Source organism: Mauremys mutica, chromosome 7, assembly GCF_020497125.1.
Source record: "Mauremys mutica isolate MM-2020 ecotype Southern chromosome 7, ASM2049712v1, whole genome shotgun sequence".
NCBI lineage: Eukaryota > Metazoa > Chordata > Testudines > Geoemydidae > Mauremys > Mauremys mutica.
This window is the reverse complement of record NC_059078.1, coordinates 11,366,815-11,387,552: the sequence shown is the minus strand read 5'-3', so window position 1 is coordinate 11,387,552 and position 20,738 is coordinate 11,366,815. Positions and strand designations below refer to the sequence as shown.

Below are 20,738 nucleotides of genomic sequence, written 5' to 3'. Positions count from 1 at the left end.
CAAGTCCCCCCACCACCTGCCCCATCCCCAAGCACCGCACCCGCAGTTCTCCACAGCGCCACTCCTCAAGAAGCCCCCCTTGAACACTCCCCCCCCCGCGTGTCTCCTGAACCCAGAGCAGCTTTCCAGTTCCAGAAAACACAAGGGGGAAACACAGGCACTGTCCTCTGACCCCCATTCTGCGGCTGCCTCCCTCCCCTCTCCGGGCAGCTGGGAACTGGTGGGGGGGGGGACTGGTGCCCCCTCTCCCCTTGCTAAAAGCTGGGACCGCAGGGTTGTTCCCCCCTCCCCCCACGATCGCACCCGCGGCCAGCCCTGAACAAGGGGCGCGGGGAGGGAAGGGGGGCGCAGAACGGTGCGCCGCGAAGCGGTGCGCGTTAACTCCAGTCAATGCGGTAGAGAGGATCCCTCCCCAGCCCGTTTGCGAGGAAGTCTCCGGCAATTAGTTGAGCCAGTCGACAGCCCGCAGCCAGCCAGTCTGGGCTGCTGCTCCCGAGGAAATCAACGCGCGGGGGGCCAGATCCTTCCCCGTGATCTCTGCAGCGCGGGCTCCTCTCTGAAGCCGGGGGGCTGGTGAGCGTGTGAACCCCCCGCCCCAGCCCCCCAGCCCGGGGGGCCGAGCCCGCAGGATGGGGTTCGAGCTGGACCGCTTCAGCGGGGAGGTGGACCCCGACTTCAAGTGCAACCTGTGCCACAAGGTGCTGGAGGACCCGCTGACCACCCCCTGCGGCCACGTGTTCTGCGCGGGCTGCGTGCTGCCCTGGGTGGTGCAGCAGGGCAGCTGCCCGGCCCGCTGCCGGCGCCTCTCGGCCAAGGAGCTCAACCACGTCCTGCCGCTCCGCAGCCTCATCCTCAAGCTGGACATCAAGTGCGAGCACCACGCGCGGGGCTGCGGGCAGGTGGTCCCGCTGCAGCAGCTGGGCGCCCACGCCGCGCGCTGCGGCTACTCGCCGGCCCGCTGCCGCCACCCGGGCTGCGGCCAGGTGCTGAACCGGCGCGACGTGGACGCCCACATGCGGGAGAGCTGCGAGGCCAGGCCGGTGGGCGTCTGCGAGCGGGGCTGCGGCTTGGTGCTGACCCACCGGGAGCGACGCGCCGGCGGCCACGGCTGCCTGGAAGCCCTCCGGGGCCACAGCGGCTGCCTGCAGGCCAAGGTCGGCGGGCTGGAGAAGGAGCTGAAGAAGGAGGCGCTGCGGGCCGGCAAGCGGGAGAAGTCGCTGCTGGCCCAGCTCTCGGCCGCGCAGCTGGAGCTGCAGATGACAGCGCTGCGCTACCAGAAGAAGTTCACCGAGTACAGCGCCCGCCTCGACTCGCTCAGCCGCAGCCTGGCCGCGCCGCCCTGCAAGGTAAAGGGGGCGGCGGTGGCGGGGGGCAGCCGCCCTCAGGTGCTCCGCTCTCTCTGCCCCCTGTCCCCTGCCCTCCTGCCAACCCCCTTCTTTCAGCGCCTGCTTTCACCCCCGCAGGGCGCTGATTTGGACCGGAGAGCCCCCCGCCCCTTGTTTTATCCTTCACCCTGGGCTTGAGCCACAGCTTTGAGGCAGATACACTAGCGGGGAAAAGTCCCTTTGAAAATAGCATCCAAGTGCCAGACTTTGGGGCTCCTGGGGAGGGGAGGGGGAGCTGTGAGTGTGGCACCCTGTTGAAAGCACTTTTCTTCTCTTTCCCCATGAGGAAGGTCTGGTAAGTAACCAGGATTTCTTTTTGCCTTGAGACATATTTCCTCCCCCCTTCCTCGCCCGCAGCCTTGCCTGTCAGCTGCAGCCTCAGCCAGCTGGCAGGTCTGGGTGAAGGGCAAATATTTACAGCTTAGCTGCTGGCCACCAACTGAAGAAACAGGACCGGCCTTAGAAAAGAAGGAGGGAGTTATCAAAATCCAGAGGGAAATATATATATAGTTCCTGTGTTTATCTCTGTGATTTTTAAAAAATGCTTCAAGCTCTGGCCATGGATTATGTTAAAGTGACACTTATTTCTGGGCCGTTCCCCACACCACATAGTTTGCTCGCCGTTTCTTTTTAAGCCCGTTTATTGTTTCCTACCATCTCTGTTTTCTTATGGTATGGTTTTATGGCTTTTCACTGAAAACTGGGGAATGACGGAGTTATGTGTGCTCAGAACTCATGGTGCTATTTGATGTGTTTTGGGGAACTGATGTGTAGGGTGCTAGAGAGAGTCAAATGTTAGGCTTGTCATTAAGAAGTAGTTGCTTTGATAAAAGAGCATAACAAACAAAAAAGTCATTTGAAATATGATGATGAGCTCTGGTCTTTAACTGCCACAGTCTGTTTCTATGTATGTATTTCTAATGGGACTGCCCAGTAGTATCTGAAGATACTACAGGGATGGTCGTCTATCCAGGTCACAATCCCTCTTCTCACTTCCCTTCCCGGAGAACCCTGTAAACACCACATGGGATTTTCAGGACTCACAGTATCGAATCACCAGAAGTCAACTTACTGGGCGTAACACTAAACAGAATCATTTGCAAAAGACTTTTGGTGACCCAGCACTTTCCAGATCCAGCATTCCATAACCTTAAATCATTCAGAATGGGTTTTCCGTAATAGGGCTTTCCACAGTATGATGTCACTAGGATTAGCCCTTACACAACACAGACACACCTCAAATACACTGCACAATCGGTAGCCGCTAGCAATGAGCTTTCCATGATGTGAAACCAAATAGTGTGGACTTCCTACTGTATGTCCAAGTATGGGCCATCTACTTTGAGCTTTCTTTTTTCTGAACCATCTATAATAGGGATTTCAAACGCTGGATTTACCTAATTTAAATTTATCTTGACTTTGAACTACCTGGAATGGGCTGCTTATAAAATCAAGATGACCAGAAGCAGATTCTTCAGGAAGCAGAGTTATACAGCACAAGGTTTCAGTGACCCCAAACTATTAATCAGAACAAGTCTTCCACGTGAGGGGAGCACCAAGAAACCAATTAACTTCACGATGAAAGCACTGAGAACACATCTTGGGGTTTTCACAACTTACCACATCCACAGATGCAGCAGCAAACTTATCAAGCTCTGTTCAGAGAGCTGCACTGACATCTTTGATGCTGCTGATATTCAAACAGCAATGTAAACAAAACTTCTTTTTATAATCTTCTACCCCATTAGAAATTAATGGGAAGAAAAAAGATCAGTGTTTGTCAGATAACAACAACAACAACATCATCTCGATAGGGGATATGCTTTAAGTCTGTAGATGGTATCTGAAGACAATGCAGGCTAATAACTAAATGAAACTAATAAAAGAAATCACAGACCCCACACTCAGTGGATCCAAGTCAGATCAAAACTGCCTCTTTTTAAAAGCATTCTTTGGATTTACTCAACCATAACCCCTAATTTATAGATCTCTCCCCCCCCCCCACCATTTCTTTCATTCTGCACCCGGCTCTGCTCCCTCCACTCATCTGGTCCCCCCACTTGCTCTGTAGTTGATGTGAAATCCTTCTCTACGGCTCCCACCGTCTGGAATTGCCTTTTTATATCTCTCTACCTCATCAGCTTCATCTTAAATCTGATCCAAAACTCACACCTTTGCCCCCTTATCTGAACTTCTGAATTTCTCTCACTCTGCTGATAACTTTGCTGCTGCATTATTTAGTTCCGTAAAGTGCTGTGGGATGCAATTTTATGAAAGGTGCTTGTGACGGGGCCTTTAGGGGTGTCACTTATTCTGCCAGCCTGGGTCCCCTTTACCTGGCCTTGCTGGGCTAGGCGCACAGGCAGGCAGGGCCACCCCCAGCTGCACAGGGAGACACAGATCCGCTCTGGAAAGATTCAGCCCCAACACTCTGGTGCCCACTCCCTTTAAGGGGGACAAACCCAAAGGCTTTATGAAATTTGCCCCCTCCCTCAATGTGGAGGGAGATATGCACAACTTCTTGTCCCCCCCCCAGTTAGAAATTACATAAACTAGGTTATGTTATAAACAAGAAATAAGTTTATTAGCTACCAAAGGTGGATTTTAAATGAATATAACAGACAGAACAAAGCAGATTACTAAGCAAATGAAACCAAACATGCAAGCTAAGCTCAGCATACTTAAGAAACAGGTTACAAAATGTAATTTCTTAACCTAAATGTTATTTTAGGCAGGTTGCAACGTTTCTGTGGTTCAGAGTTCCAGGTATATTTCTTTTCAGACCAGACACCTGTCGCACTCTGGACTCCCCCCTGCCTTCCCTTCAGGTGGTTTTAGCAGTCTTTCTTCTTGGGCAGACAGTCCATGGCGAGGAGGAGTCCAGTTTGCCTTCCTCCCCACCCTTAAATAGGCTTTACATAAGGCAGGAATCCTTTGTTTCCCAAGCTTGACACCCCTTCCCTTCCAGTGGAAAGTTACAAGAAGTCCCAGGTAATGTTTAGTATCGGGTGACAAGACCTGATAGTTTCACAGCGTCCATGAGTCAGTGGCAGTATGGAGCATCCCCAGGAAGGCCAAGCCTTTTCACAGTCCATTGTTCTTGCTGATTGGCCATCCGCCCTGTCTGGCTTTTCCATTGTTGTACCTGAAGTGTTAGCAGTGGGTGTCACCCAAAGTAGCATAGTTGAAATACAGATACATAGTCAATATTCCTAACTTCAGATACAGAAATGATACAGGCATACAAATTGGGTAATCATATTGAGTAAATTATAACCTTTCCAATGATCTCTTACAAGACCAAACTTGCATAAAGTACATCTGTTCTGTCAGTCATATCATAAGCATATTTTCATAAAGAATATGGAGTGAAACGTCACAGTACTGTTACAAATAGATAATGTCCACAGTGTGTAATTTCCAGCGATACTTTTATCAAATCTCTGGATGCAGCTGACTAACATGACTGGGTTCATTTTCAGCCCTGCTACAAAAAGGCTGTTGTGCAGTTTTCTGAAGCGGTGCGTAATGTGAAGAAAGCCAAAAGGTGTTGTGTCACCACAAACTTGTGGTCTAGCGGTCAGTCAATTACATGACTTTCATGGCATTTTGGGCAACTTTCCAATGTTAATAGTTTCAGTCTGCTCAGTGTCAAAACAAGTACAATCAGGAAACATGCATCTTTGTGCACTAGAGATTTTTGAAAAAGACCATGTTGACAAGGTGATCACCTACTGCAAGAGATGTTGCACCAGTTTGGGATGTGGCTTGCTTCCAGATTATTCAGTCCTGGATTATTTATTCAGACAATGATGCCAGCATAATATATGCAGCACTGGATGGTGTCTATAAACAACTTCTGGTCCCAGAACACCTGGTTTAGGAGTAGTAAAATACAGAATAATTGACTTCTCCATTTGATTCCAGGTTCAGAAATAACTGTGCCCAGTCAAAATGTTCATTGTCATTACCAATATTATTATTATTATTTATACCTGAAATATTTGCTATAAGCTGTAGTTAATTGGTCAAGATTGAAGCCCTCATTGCTCAAATAGAATGGTCATTAATGAACTGTGTTAATGTGTTTGTGCACATTATATTTGTTCCATCTATTTATTTTACCATGGCCTGAGTTCTCTGTGCAGGTTAGTTCTGGCGTTCCAGGCAGGATTATTGCTCATTGGTAGTGATGTGGAACCACTCTAGATAGAAGAGAGGCCTCCGCACCATTCTATTCAAAGTATGAATCAATGGGGAAATTAAATGGTGGTTTGAGGATGTCCACAGGGCCTTCTATACCAGTTGACCATCATGATGGGATTGCACTAAGAGATCAAGAACAGGTCAACTGTGTGCTGTGGAAGGCGTTTGAATAGAATGTCATATGGTGGGGGAGGGGAGAGTGTGCTGGGAACAGAGCCACTGAAGCTGCAATTATGTAGATCTAGTGGCTCAAAAACCTGCATAGGAGGAAATATGGCTGTGGACTGTCCATCCACTGAGGAAAGGGGAATTCTATTCCCCCTCCTACATATAATCCCAGCAGAGATCTCTGCACAAAGCCCAATTAATCAGGCGTTTTAATCTATTTTATTCAGGCTCTTATACCATCTGTGATAAATGAAGGAGGGGGGCTCCCTTTTATAGACACCCACCCAACCAGTTAGCTATAAAGTCCCTCTTGGTGGCTGTTCTCTGCTCCCTTTACCTGTAAAGGGTTAAAAAGTCCCCCAGCTAAAGGAAAGGGAGTGGACACCTGACCAAAAGAGCCAGTGGGAAGCCTAGAACTTTTTTAAATGGGGAAAAAAAAATCTCCTTTGTCTCTGTTGTGGCTCTCCAGGAACGAGGGGAACAGGGAGCAGTTATGCTATGAGAACCTTTAAGCCAGGTATAATCATAGATCATACTTAGAACTACTTATTTGGAACCCCCAAATGTGTAAGTAGATCAGGAATGTTCAGAAAGACGCAGTTAGGTTTATTTCTGTTTATTTCTTATGGCTAGTGGACTCCTCTGTGCTAACCCCAGATGCTTTTGTTTGCTTGTAATCTTTAAGCTGAACCCCCAAGAAAGCTATTTGGGGTGCTAAATTTTTGGAATTGCTCTTTTAAAATCTAGCAGAAGCCTAAGTTCCAGATATATTTTCTTTCTTTTTGTTTTTAATAAAATTTACCTTTTTTAAGAACAGGATTGGAGTTTTGGTGTCCTAAGAGGTTTGTGCATATATTAGCTGGTGGCAACAGCTAATTTCCTTCGTTTTCCTTCTCAGCTGTTCCCTGGAGGGGGGGTGAAAGGGATTGAGGGTGCCCCACAGGAAGGAATTCCCAAGTGCTCCTTCCTGGGTTCAAAGGGTTTTTTTGCATTTGGGTGGTGGCAGTGTTTACCAAGCCAAGGTCAGAGAGAAGCTGTAATCTTGGGAGTTTAATACTGGAGTGGCCAGTATTAATTTTTAGAATCCTTGCAGGCCCCCACCTTCTGCATTCGAAGTGCCAGAGTGGAGAATCAGCCTTGACACCATCTGATCTACATAGTGTTTGAGCACCTTCCAGATGTGCATTAAGTTGCATGACTTGCATGTGTTCTCCCTCCCCTCTCTCCTTTTTCATCCTTGAGGACTAAATGTGAGGATTTTTTTTTTTAAATATGTATGTATGTATGTATTTATTTATTTCATGTCTGCTGTGCTGTGTGTTTTTATTATTGAAAATGAGGTCTAAGAAGTGTGCCTTGCATTTGGAGAGGCAGACATTGAGGTTTGAGGTGGCGAGAGGTGAGGGCTTTTGTGTGTGTGTTTGAAGGAGAGGTGGTGATGTGTTTCACCCAAAATGAATATTTCGTTTGATAAAGAAAGTCAGTCTGAATACATCAAAGTCTGAATACATCTAAAAGAAAAACCTCAGGCTATTTAAACTGTGCTTGATCCTCACTGAATCATACCATTATTCAAACCTATTGATAAAGTTGGTCACATTCTGCCCTTGCATGTAGGCACATGGTTTATGCTGAAGTCATTGGGAAGAAAGGAGCAAGGATGAATTAACAAGGTATTTTTGGAGCTGGGTCCTAGGCCACAGAACCCCCTCCAAACCGGAGGCTGTGCTGCAGTCTGACCTCCTTCAGAGCCCCGTGAAAAAGCCACACACTAACAGAAATACTGAGGATTACATTTTTAAAATGTACAAGTAGCCAATATCCAGAAAGGTGAGAACAGAGATCTCTTGTTTTAACTCCTATGCACTTTTATTTTACTGTATTCAAACCTGCATTGATACTGCAGTGAAAGGGAGTCCATGGGTAGGTAAAATGGATATGTGACAGACCCTCAGCATAGATCCAGTCAAATCAATGAAGTTGTCAGTTTGCACTAGTTGAGGACCTGGTCCATAGTACTGGGGTCTTTATGAAGGCAGTATCCTCCAGAATTTTAAATTATAAAAGGCAACCAAACTACTGAAAACTACAGTTGAACTTCAGAGTTACGAACACCTGAGTTACAAACTGACCAGTCAACTACACACTTCCTTTGGAACTGGAAGTACGCAATCAGGCAGCAGCAGAGACGACGACCAAAAAAAAAAAAAAAAAGCAAGTACTGTACTGTTAAATGTAAACTACTAAATAATAACGGGAAAGCGGCATTTTTCTTCTGCACAGTAAAGTTTCAAAGCTGTATTAAATCAATGTTCAGTTGTAAACTTTTGAAAGAACCGTAACGTTTTGTTCAGAGTTGCAAACATTTCAGAGTTACGAACAACCTCCATTCCCGAGATGTTTGTAACTCTGAGGTTCTACTGTAAAAGCAGATTTGTTTTTCTTAGAATGTGTTCCTGACTGTACAATTTGGCATAGTTCGGTTAGCCTGTATTCCTCTTATCCGGAGGCATAGGCGCCAACTTTCCCCGGCGCCAATGGGTGCTCGTGTGCCCCCGGCCCCGCCCCAACTTCACCCTCTCCCCACTCCCATTCCAACCCCTTCCCCAAAGTCCCCACCCCAGCTCCGCCCCCTCCCTGTCCCTATTGGACCCCTTCCCTAAATCCCCACCCTCGCCCCGCCTTTTCCACGACCATGTTCCCAGCAAGCGCTGGGAGATGGGGGGGGGCAACGCAGGCACGTGGCGCGCTCAGGGGGGGAGGCGGAGGTGAGCTGGGGGGCGGGGTGGGGGGCGAGGAGCTGCTAGTGGGTGCTGAGTACCCACCAATTTTTCCCCATGGGAAGCCCTGGAGCACCCACGGAGTTGGTGCCTATGTCAGGAGGAGTAGAGTTTCTCTGGTTGGTAAGAAATGTCTTCTTAGCTACAGCATCACTAGAGAAATGAGGAAGCTTCTAGAGTATCGAATAAAATGCAGGAGATAGTTTAGTAGCTCCAAAATATTCAGGTGGGAAGTACAGTAATTTCCAGAATTATGTTGAAGAGCTTTACTCAGGGCTTGTCTACACCATGCAGCTTTTAGTGACAAGGCTGTGTCAACACAGCCTTGTTGCTAAACGTCAGCGCGTGTAAACACTTTGTTGGTACTTTTGCCGACAAAATATTTCCAGCCCTGCGAGCGGCTTTAGCTTTGTCAGCAGGAGAGCGCTCCTGCCGACAAAGCCGCGTTCACACAGCTGCTTGTGTCAGCAAAACTTTTGTCTTTCGCGCGGGGTGGTGGTGGCTTTTTAAGTACCCATGAAAGACAAAAGTTTTGTCGACAACTTTGCAGTGTAGACGAGCCCTCAGGTGTGGAAATACAGCATGCCAGGAACCATCAGGTTTGCTGCAGAACCAGATGATATAGGCAGGGCTGGGATGCTGGCCATTACATCGTCAGTCATTTATAATGGTTGGTTCACTGGAACATAAGACGTTTCAGGGAAGAAGAGAAACTCACCAAGCCCTACTAGCATCAGTCTCTTTGTGGCTTCATTAATGTACATAAAAACATTTTTAAAGCCTCCCCCCCCCCAAGCACTGAGATATGAATCTTCAAAAGTAACAAAATATAAAAGCAACACATTGAAAGGTCCCTTGTGCTTAGATATTTTAGCACATATGGTAGAATAATCACTTTGCATTGCCATATGCAATTCCTTACTGTAATACTACTCTGCTGCAGTAAAAATGGTGGACAAAATATGCAAAGCCATTAGAGCTGGTTAAGAGTTCAACAGCCCCTTACATCCAAAGTTATACACACAAGAAGACAGAAATATTTGGAACATATTTTAAGAATGAAGCCAGAGAATGTGCCATGGCAGGCGTGCTATTGGGCAGCTGGAGGAAAACACCAACGGGGTATGCTGCAAGAGTCCCTCTGTCAAACACGACAGAGAGAGGGAAAATTTATGGGACACAGCAAGGAGGACATGCAAACAAAGAGTAGCCTTGAGTAACAACAGGGATGGCAGACCTTGTAAGTGACGTCTGAAGGGGCAGGGAAGATTCAGATTCAGATTAGAGTTGGTTGGAGTTATTTAAAAATTACCAAGGATATTTTTCATGAAGAAGTTTGAAAAAAATTCATTATTTTTTTTTTTACCATTTTTCAAGCTTGCTCCAAAATCCTCCTGCATGCTTAGCTCAAACTGTAGACATGGGAAGATTGGGGGGAAAACAACAGTGAACACCTTTCTCCTTGGTATTAAAAGTATAATGTCCACCCCAAAATCAGGAGTTGTAATGGAAGTACTTAACTCAGTTTTAATCACAGCAACCCTTCTGAGAGCAGTATGGTCATTGTTTCTTGATTGACCTAATCAATTTCCTTCCACAGAGTAGTATAAAAGAAAGGAGGGGAAAACTGCTTTTGTGACAATGGCATACCTGTCTTTCAAATGTTGAACTTACCAGACCTTAAAAGTGGTCTCACAGGACTGGAAAGTTTTCTCCTTGAAATATTATCTGTTGTCTGGGTTTGAAGATATCTATGAAAACACCTAGTATGTCATTCCTCCATGCAAGCCTGATTCTGATTAATGCTGAATATGTGCACATCCACTTGAAATCAATGGGAGCTGTGAATGCTCAATACCTCCTGGGATCAGGTCTCAGCCTACTTATGTGATCTTCAGGAAAGAAAATGAGCACATACAACTGAGGAATATTATAGGCCAAATTCTCAGCTGGTGTATGTTGATGCAGCTCCACTAAAGGGGTGCTTTTGAGCAGCTGGGGGGGAAAGGGGTACACTGCAAGAATCTCTCTGTCACACTACTGGGTTAGTGGAGCTCTGTCAGTTTACAGCAGCAGAAAATTTGGCCCCATCGCTTTTTTTCCTGCAAGAGTGATTCAGTGATATTGGATTGCTTTGACATTTAGACATTTATAACATTTGATTGACCACTTCAAACTGATATGTGAAAAGAAAAATGCACAAACTAAAAACATCTGCATTGAGTTGCTAAGTAACTGTTGTAATTTATGTCATTAATTGGTTAGGAAAACCAGACTTGTAAGATAACTTCCTCAAATTCTTGTGTGTTCATAACTTTTTCACCTTTTAGTTAAAATAAAGCAAGAAATCTGCAGGTAGCAATGTTCAAGTTCTGATAAGAACTTATCTATATTTAGACACGCACCATATCACACTGAATATCTGCACAGTCTCATCTCTGAAACCCTTAAGATATACAAGTGAGGGGTCCCCCGCCCTGCCGTAAGGTGCTATTATTAACTGTTGCTTGACTAAGACCAAAATTAGTGGATTTTGAAGATTCAAATTCATCATTAACAGTATAGGCATTTAATTTTGCCTTCCATGTAATTTGACACAACTAAGAGCTATCACAATGCTTCAACTTATCCGTGGAAAGGATGTTATTATATAAGCCAATGACGTTTCTATGTTTGGGAGCAACCTTGGGACACAGGACAGGACAACAGATCATGTTTATATGGAGTATCTCCTTCACCTCTTCTCTATTGCACATCATACATAAAATATATCTATTATTCCTATCGGTCTAATTAGAGACATGCTACTTTAGGGTTTTCTATTTGGGAGTTGGGGGAATTCTTAGTGAAGGAGGTTTTCTATTATTATCACTGTCAAGCCTTTATAGATAGGATCCGAATTAATTAGAATCTCAGTGGAATTGCTCTTTCTAATACTCACTTTGAACAACTGTTAGGAGTCTGGTGCTTTTTCTCAATTCTACCTGCTAAATTCACAAAAGAATTGCTGTTTCGTAACACTTCATGTCTGCTGCTGCTTCGGATCACTCATAGTTTAGGACAACATAATGTAATCAGCAAGACAAAGAGTGGCAACATAAAAATGCTGTCCCAAGAATCAATCACAAAAGAATCAGAGACAGCAGACTATAGGTGACCCTGAAGATTTGTTACATACCAAATATGGTCACATCAGATAGCTATAATTACTACATAGCATATGGACATGTTTTTTTATTCCATTAGGCTATAGACCTGAGCCACGTGACACAGCAAAGGGTTCTCATTGCTCTAGCTTGCAAAATAAATGATGCATAAATCTTAAATTCTGCATTTTCAAAAGAGCTCAGCACTCAGCAATTCCTATTGAGAACAATGGAAAAGATGGAATGTGGGAACAATGAGAGTGCTGGGTCTTGAGCTCTCTTGCAAATCTGGACATAAACCGCTTCCCCTGGAATTCATCAGCAAACTAAATATTTAGATGGAAGAATGACTCATCCTAGCATCTGACTATATGCACGTGTTTTGAATGCTTTTACCTGTTTTCCTAGGGTGAAGAGACTAAAGCATTGACTCTTGTCCTTCATCGTGACTCTGGCTCTCTTGGATTTAATATTATTGGTGGCCGGCCATGTGTGGTATGTTAAAATGTGTTTGCCTTTTCTTGTTAGGGAGAGCATGCAGATCAATGTTTGGAGAAAGAAATGCTGCTGACTACATATTTGGCTCTGTAGGAGATGGTTTTATGCCTTATATTCAAACCGACATGGAGTGTCTCCTTTTTCCCCCATATCACTGTTTTTCATCCATGATCACAGGTAGTTACACTTAAGTGATATGAATGTGCTGTCACATCTGGATTGTGCAGACAGTGCTGAAGCACATAAGCCCATTCCTGCAAACCACAGTCCTGTCAATACATAGTCCCATGAGTTCAGTGCTGACAGGATCGGGTCCTTTAACAATTTGTTTCAAACTGCTTTTGCCGTTGGGGCTTCAGAAATTTACTGTCCTTTCCATCAGACACTAAACAGCCCACTGTACTGTGGAAAGGATATAATTTAAACAACCTCCAGTCTGCTTAGTACTGAACTCCTTGATTTCAGTGGAAGTTTTGCCTGTGCGAGTGTCCAGGACTGAACTTCTTACAGGAACAGTTATTACTATTTTTTCCCCTTGATGTTGACTAGCTGGATCCAACATCATGTGACCTGAATTAGGTCAGGTGGTGGATTTTAATTTGTCCTGTTAGTTCAGAAAGGAAACAGCTTAACTTTGATAGAACAGCTTCTTTTCCTCTCAATAATGCGACAGAAATTTGGGCTTGTTCATGGCAGATTAACATTGAAGTTTCCCCTCAAAACCTCCCCCTGTAATTAACACATTTTAACTACACTTCATCATATCACTCTGTGCAGTTAGCACTTATGGGAACTGATTGTGCAGGCCGACTGGGACATAAAGAATAGCTTGTTAGTTTTATTTCATTTGCCATGGCTGTTTCTTACTGGATTGAAAAAAGTATCCATTTGTTCTCTTGCATTGTATACTTATTACACAAATGAATGATGGAGGGGATCAGCACCTCTCAGGAACTGGCTTTAGGTAACTATCAGTGTAAAGTGAGATAACAAATACAAGCCTGTTTGTGGCTGCATTTTTAAATGGAGGTTGTGGGTACTCAGCACTTAAGGATCTAGCCCATAGTAACTACCGTAATTACTTTAGGTTGGCGCTGAGCATTTTGGGGCTCATGTGCAGCATCATTGACAAGATTCAGCCTTAGACAAATTAGAGCTGGTATAAGAACTGGTATAAGGTACAATGTTATATTTTTCTTTTCATTCCTAAAGGACAATCAAGATGGTTCATCTAGCGAAGGAATTTTTATATCGAAAATAATTGACAGTGGGCCTGCTGCCAGAGAAGGAGGGCTGCAGATTCACGACAGGATTATTGAGGTATGTGAACACGCTGTCCGGTCTCTTTTAATAGGCCAAGTTCCATCTCATGTCTTCTGTAGGTCATAATGTGGGGTATGGGAGAGGTGTAGCATGGTAAATGTTGTCTGGTAAAGAGATGTCTGTTAAAATATGTTTGACCAGAGTCAATGCTGACCTTCCTGGCTTTACGTAGAGCTCTTATCTAAATATAGAACCCAGATTATGGATGGTATGTACATGTCCTGGCTTTTTGAGGAGTTAGCATCTATTTGGTATGCTGCAGTTATTTCTTTTTAAAGCTGTTGGAGACTTGTAAGTTATTTAGTTAAAACCATATGTGAAATATCTGTTGTATAAACTGTAACTTTATTTAGCTTGGTTTCTAAGACATTTCATATGGATAGCAAAATGTTTTGAACAGATAGAGGACAAAAGTTCCTGTTCCAGAATTTTGGTACAGACAGTTATATGCTTGCCTAAGTAATTTCTCTAATGTTATTCTGGACTCCTAATATTATTCAGACTGCAAGTCTGAATTTCTTCTCATTTTCCTAGTCTTGACCTCACTAAAATATCCTTCCTGTTAAAGAGTTGGTAGCTTGAAATGTTTTTCATAAGTTTCAGTGAGTGATTTTTTTTGGAGAGGGGAGAGGGGTAACAGGGTTAGATTTCATGAAACAGAAAGCAATTTATTGGGAGTCAGATTTGAGCATTTTACAGTTAAAAATGTGTCCTTCCTGTCTTTTTATTTTTGTAAGAGGAGGAAAGTTTGAGAATCTATTGTTCAAAAAGATAAGTAAAGCTTTAGTTGCCAAGGATATCATGGAACAGTCAGTTTCTCTAAGTAATGGAATTCCATTGCTGTTAGTTTTGCAAATGAGCAATAAACAGCTGTTAAGGATTTTCTATTGGCAAAGAACAATGTGTATTTGCTATTTTCTACACTGTTTTGGTAAACTGCATTCACAATTTAGGGAGTATAAAATATTAATTAATATACTACGTATGGAGGAGAAGAATAGAATCACAGTAGCATGGTTATTAAAAGATAAGAACTTAGGTGTGGAGTGGTTTAGAAGTGCTATCCCTGATTTAAGTTCTGCTTATGATGTAATGTAACCACAAAGCATCTGCAAAACTCTAAGAAGGACTCCATATAAATCTTCTCCGTATAGAATCTCTCCCGTAAAACAAAGTATACCTGTAAAGCTTTAGTCAAGTTCGGATTTTTTAATAATATGACATTTTTAATAACCCTATCTGTAGGTACGTGTGTCTTAAATACAGTAGAACCTCAGAGTTATGAACACCAGAGTTACAAAGTGACCGGTCAACCACACATCTCATTTGGAACCAGAAGTATGCAATCAGGCGGGGTGAGGGGGGAGAAGCAAAGACTGTACAGTACAGTACTGTGTTAAACTACTAAAAAAAAGGGAAAGTTTAAAAAAAAAAAAGGTTTGGCAAGGTAAGGAAACTGTTTCTCTGCTTGTTTCATTTAAATTAAGATGGTTAAAAGCAGCATTTTTCTTCTGCATAGTAAAGTTTCAAACCTGTATTTAGTCAGTGTTCAGTTGTAAACTTTTGAAAGAAAAACCATAACATTTAGTTCAGAGTTCCGAACAACCTCCACTCCCGAGGTGTTCGTAACTCTGAGGTTCTACTGTATACAGCAGGGGTAGGCAACCTATGGCACACGTGCTGAAGGCGGCACGCGAGCTGATTTTCAGTGGAACTCACACTGCCTGGGTCGTGGCCACCAATCCGGGGGGCTCTGCATTTTAATTTAATTTTAAATGAAGCTTCTTAAACATTTTAAAAACCTTATTTACTTTATATACAACAATAGTTTAGTTATATATTATAGACTTATAGAAAGAGACCTTCTAAAAAGTTAGAATGTATTACTGGCACGCGAAACCTTAAATTAGAGTGAATAAATGAAGACTCGGCACACCACTTCTGAAAGGTTGCTGACCCCTGGTATACAGTTACACACAAATTATGTTAAAGGAGTGTTAAGGTTTCAAAATCAAGTACTCAGGAGTCAAGAAACGCCAACATTAATGTGGCTTATGCAACCTTAATTCAGCCTCTTTGTGCATATGAATTATGATATTTAATTACATGATCACATAGATTTTTTTTTTCATTGAACCCTTGCCTCATTCATTGCACAGCGTTATCTCCTGGAGGGCAGAGGAATATGGCTACTGTGTACCTTTTGATAGAGTGGTTGTTGCAGCATCTGCTTTTCCTTGCAAGAGACTAGTTCTGCTCCTCTTTGCCATTGCCTCTCCCCACCCACTTCTGATGGTATGTCTACACTGCACAAAAAACATGCATTCCTAACTCAGGTTAGCTAATCTGGGTTAAAATAAAAGTGGAGGTACAGCAACACAGTTTTTAACTCCGTTCAACCCCAGCCTGCCCTGTAGGCGTGGAACTTGAGCTGCTAAGTAGCAGCTCAAGTTCTTCAGTGTCTTCACTGCTGTTTTAACTTGGGTTAGCTAAACCAAGCTAAGAACACTTTTTTCTTTTGTTTACAGTATAGACATACTCTGAGGCCAGGCCTACACTAAAAAGTTAGGTCAACCCAGCTAGGTTGCTCAGCAGTGTGAAAGATCCACATCCCTTAGCACATAGTTAAGCCAACCTAACCCCTGGTGTAGGCCGCACTGGGTCACCAAAAGAATTCTTCCTTTGATCTAGCTACCACCTCTCAGGGATGAGGATTAACTACAGAGCAGGGAGAACCCCTCCTGTCAGTGTAGTGAGTGTCTATGCTGTAGTGATTTAAATGTAGACCTAGCTTGAGTGTTTAGTGTCTGGCCGTGCTAGCATAGGCTAGAATAAGAGCTCAGATACCATAGTGAAGGACCTGAAGAGAACAGAAAAGTAGAATAGACTTATGGGGCAAGATTCTGTGCTGTCTCTCTAAGAGGCGCAGCACTGAACTCAGTCCAGGGGGTGGATCTAAGCTACTTTTGTGCCCTCCTAATCCTGGGCTGCTCTCTGGTACCTGGTGTAAGACAGACAGGTCTGGGGCCCTAAGTTACAGCAGCCTGTCTTGGGGCTGCAGTGCTGCCTGGAATCCTCTGCCCTCAACACACCCTCCCCCCACCCCCCCGAGCTCCACTTGCCTCCCGCCCTGCCTCGTCCCTACACTAAGGCTTGTGATGGGTTGATTGGGAAGCATCCTGAATATTTATTTGTCTCTAGCTTTCTGAGGTTTTTATGCTGTGCCTAGGGAGTGATTAACAACCTCTTCTGAGACTACGGCTATGGCTACACTTGCACTTCAAAGCGCTACCGCGGCAGCACTTTGAAGCGCTAAGTGTAGTCAAAGCGCCAGCGCTGGGAGAGAGCTCTCCCAGCGCTGTCCGTACTCCACCTCCCTGTGGGGAATAACATACAGCGCTGGGAACCGCGCTCCCAGTGCTGGGGCTTTGACCACACTGGCGCTTTGCAGCGCCGCAATTTGCAGCGCTGGAGAGGGTGTGTTTTCACACCCTGCTGCAGCGCTGCAAATTTGCAAGTGTAGCCATGCCCTACATGTTGTTGTTATTATCATTGTTGTTATTACTTATTTGGCACTAATAACGTACCAGATGCACCCAAAGAGGTTCTGGTTTTGATCCTCAGAGGAAACATTCTGAGCTCCGCATGTGCTACCCGAGCCCGGTGGCTCCAGGCACGTGGAGAGCAATGCAATACAGAATTTAAATGTGTGCAACCTGCTGAAAGTGGGGCCAGGGAGTCCCCTTTGTTCTTTCTCTATTCACTTGCTATCTGTCTCCCTCAGTAGCTCAGTTCCAGTCTTCCCCCGACTTATTCCAGCTTTTGGGTGCAATAAGTTACTAGTGTGGACAGTCTAGGGCCAAATTCTGGTACTCTTATTTGCCTTGAGTAGTACTCTATTCCACAAATAGCATCGCTGACTTCAGTAGGCCTATTCCAGCAGTAAGGTACTACTCAAGGTGAGTAAAGATATCTGAATCTGTCCCTTGGTGTCTATGTTGTTTTGCAGGATCCATACAGGCAGTTTGTTGCTGCCCTTACTTGGCCACACAGGGAATAAGGCCCCCAGGGCTTCCCTGCTCAGACTGTGAATCCAGCTGGCGTGGGAAGAGCTACTTTCCTCATACTTGCTGCTATGAATAATTGGGCAGGGAAGGAGCCCTGGTCACCCCACACCCACAGTTGTGTGTTGTAACAGCTGCTTAGATGCATAGGGGAGTAAGCTGCTCCACAGAAAGGGATGAAGCAACTAATTTCCAACCTAGAGCAAGGGAAGAGCAGGAGACTCTCTCTGAGACTCATTCTGGTCTGCTCCGGAGCACCCCTTCCATAGGGCAGACTGTAAAAGCACCACTCAGCCCTACGTGAGTAGTGTGGCATCGGGCCCACATGTCCATTTGTTCTGTGGTTGTGTTCACATTTTTCAGTTATATCCCCAGAATGGAGGCAGCCTGGCAATTCGTGGTATTTACCACCTACCAGGATTTCATCAGGCACCCACCTGGGTACAGTGTATCAGCTGTGCCGATAACAGTACACCTGAATTACTAATTCACGTGTCTGCACACCTCTAGTCAAAGTTTAGCGCACAGTTTCCAAAGCATTGACATTGCTTTGTGTTCATATAGCAAAATGGCCCCTGTGGTTTATCCTCTTTGCTTCCTGTGAGTGTTCAACCTAAACAAATGTTTGACACTTCAAAGCTAAGATATGTGCTTTCTGTGCAAACTATGTTTCGTACGCCGTGATAGCCCTAATACAGAAGGGGAGAGGATATACTTATTATCAAAGCATCTGAACCATGTTTATCACCTTCGTATTCAGTTCACACAATCTAAACACCCTGAGATGGATATTTATGTCATGTTGCAATGCTGAAGTTGTTTAATTTTTAACAACTGTGTATAGCCAGTGAAAACATGGACCTACCAAAGAAATAGTCAGTGGCGTAGCCATAAGGTAATTGTCTGAAGTTATCTTCCATTCATGATGCTAAACATTTATTTTGTTTGTTTGAGGCTCAATTTCACCAGCTTTACTCACACTAAGTAGTACCTTATCCTGCAGTTATTCTTATAGTTTTCATAGTGACTGTTTGTGGCGTAAGGTCCTACTCAAAGTAGAGTGGCAAAAATCTATCCCTTCTGCATCATTCTTGGCTGTGCATAGAATGCTGTGATAATGCAGAACATTTATTAAATAAACTTGGTCAAACACGCCAGAGGAAAAACCACTCAATCTGCTAAAATAAAAGGGGGGATAAGAGAATAGATTCATAGATTCTAGGACTGGAAGGGACCTCGAGAGGTCATCGAGTCCAGTCCCCTGCCCTCATGGCAGGACCAAATACTGTCTAGACCGTCCCTGATATACATTTATCTAACCTACTCTTAAATATCTCCAGAGATGGAGATTCCACAACCTCCCTAGGCAATTTATTCCAGTGTTTAACCACCCGGACAGTTAGGAACTTTTTCCTAATGTCCAACCTAAACCTCCCTTGCTGCAATTTAAGCCCATTGCTTCTTGTTCTATCCTTAGAGGCTAAGGTGAACAAGTTTTCTCCCTCCTCCTTATGACTCCCTTTTAGATACCTGAAAACTGTTATCATGTCCCCTCTCAGTCTTCTCTTTTCCAAACTAAACAAACCCAATTATTTCAGCCTTCCTTCATAGGTCATGTTCTCAAGAGCTTTAATCATTCTTGTTGCTCTTCTCTGGACCCTCTCCAGTTTCTCCACATCTTTCTTGAAGATAAGGGAGAGCTAATGAAAACAGGATAACAAATTTGAATTGACCCAAATACAAAGCCTTTGCAGGCAGCTACAGACTAGCATTTGTGGTTGTCTTTAGGGAAGTAGATTTGTAGAAGGATTCTGCAAACGGACAGGGCACAGCAATAAGCTCTAGATAGAACCTAAGACTAGAGAGCAGACACATCTCATCTGATGACATTTGCTTTGGGAGAACACAGGGGAGAGATGGTAACCCAAGTATCTAGAGCAGGGATTCTCAAACTGGGGGTCGGGACCCCTCAGGGGGTCACAAGGTTATTACATGTGGGGTCGCGAGCTGTCAACCTCCACCCCAAACCCATCTTTGCCTCCAGCATTTATAATGGTGTTAAATATATAAAAAAGTGGTTTTAATTTATAAGGGGGGGGGAGTTGCACTCAGAGGCTTGCTATGTGAAAGGGGTCACCAGTAAAAAAAAAAAAAAAAAGTTTGAGCCACTGATCTAGAGCCTAGAATATTATATATTTGTTCATTTAAAACGGAGGGCTTTATATACATTGCTGGCATGACCTTGAACTGAATCCTTTCAAAAGAATTCTCATTTCAGTGCGATAAACAATCCAAAAGCATAAACTGGGAAGCACAGCAACTCCAGAATTAATTACAGTTCTGATCGTAGCGAATTTACAGTTTCTATCAAAGTGAATTTTGCGGCTTCTGTTTGGAACCTTTCCTTTCTGCATGTCTTCTGGTAAATGAATGCTGAAGAGCCTGTTAATAAAGGAGTGCCATTTTTCATTTTCAGAACTGTCAAAAAGCTTCAAATTGCTGAGCAGGGATTATGTGGTTTTTAAGATGTGCAGACAAATATAGTGGTATTTATAACTGATAGTAAATTATTGTTACGTTGATATCTGCTTTCAAATGCTGTTCCATGAGAGTTGCATACCAAGATAAGCTTTTGAAAAACATCTCAGATCATTTTAAGCTTGGTTTCCTTATGTAGGGTGGGTTTGGATTTCCTCTCCCACCAGTTTTAAAAAGTTAAATGCAAAACAAGTAAATCATTTAAAAAAAAAAAAGTGAATAGCCCCTTCTCCTTATTTGTCAGTAACCTTAGAAAATTATTTCTTAACTGCTTGTATATCATGGACATGAGCAATAGCCCAGTAATGGAAACAGCACGCCATGAAATACGCATCCCTACTGCTAACCAAGGACCTATCCCCCTAGATGAATGCTGCATGTTTCAGGAGTTTAACACTACACATAATAGACACGTAAGGAAAATACAGGTCCCATCCCCTTGCAAAATCCCATTCAGTGTTTTGTTTTACAGTATCTGTTCAAAAATAATAATTGGTGCTTACATAGCACTTTACATCTTCAAATTGCAAACATTAACTAGTTAATAATTCTCACATTTATCCTGTAGGGTAAATATTATCCCCATTTTACAGATGGGAGAACCTGAGGCGGAGAGGGAAATGACTCCTG

At 43.9% G+C, this 20,738-nt stretch overlaps 1 protein-coding gene across 1 annotated transcript in view; it reads left to right on the top strand.

The window, feature by feature from the left end:
- The first annotated feature begins 489 nt into the window (after window positions 1-489).
- PDZRN3 (PDZ domain containing ring finger 3) overlaps window positions 490-20,738 on the top strand; it is a 206,278-nt gene continuing 186,029 nt past the window's right edge. Inside the window, exons 1-3 of the mRNA XM_045024857.1 lie at window positions 490-1,346; window positions 12,094-12,180; window positions 13,396-13,503. Of these exons, the coding sequence (XP_044880792.1) occupies window positions 630-1,346; window positions 12,094-12,180; window positions 13,396-13,503 (912 nt within the window). The 5' untranslated portion in view covers window positions 490-629. The remainder of the gene's footprint in view (window positions 1,347-12,093; window positions 12,181-13,395; window positions 13,504-20,738) is intronic.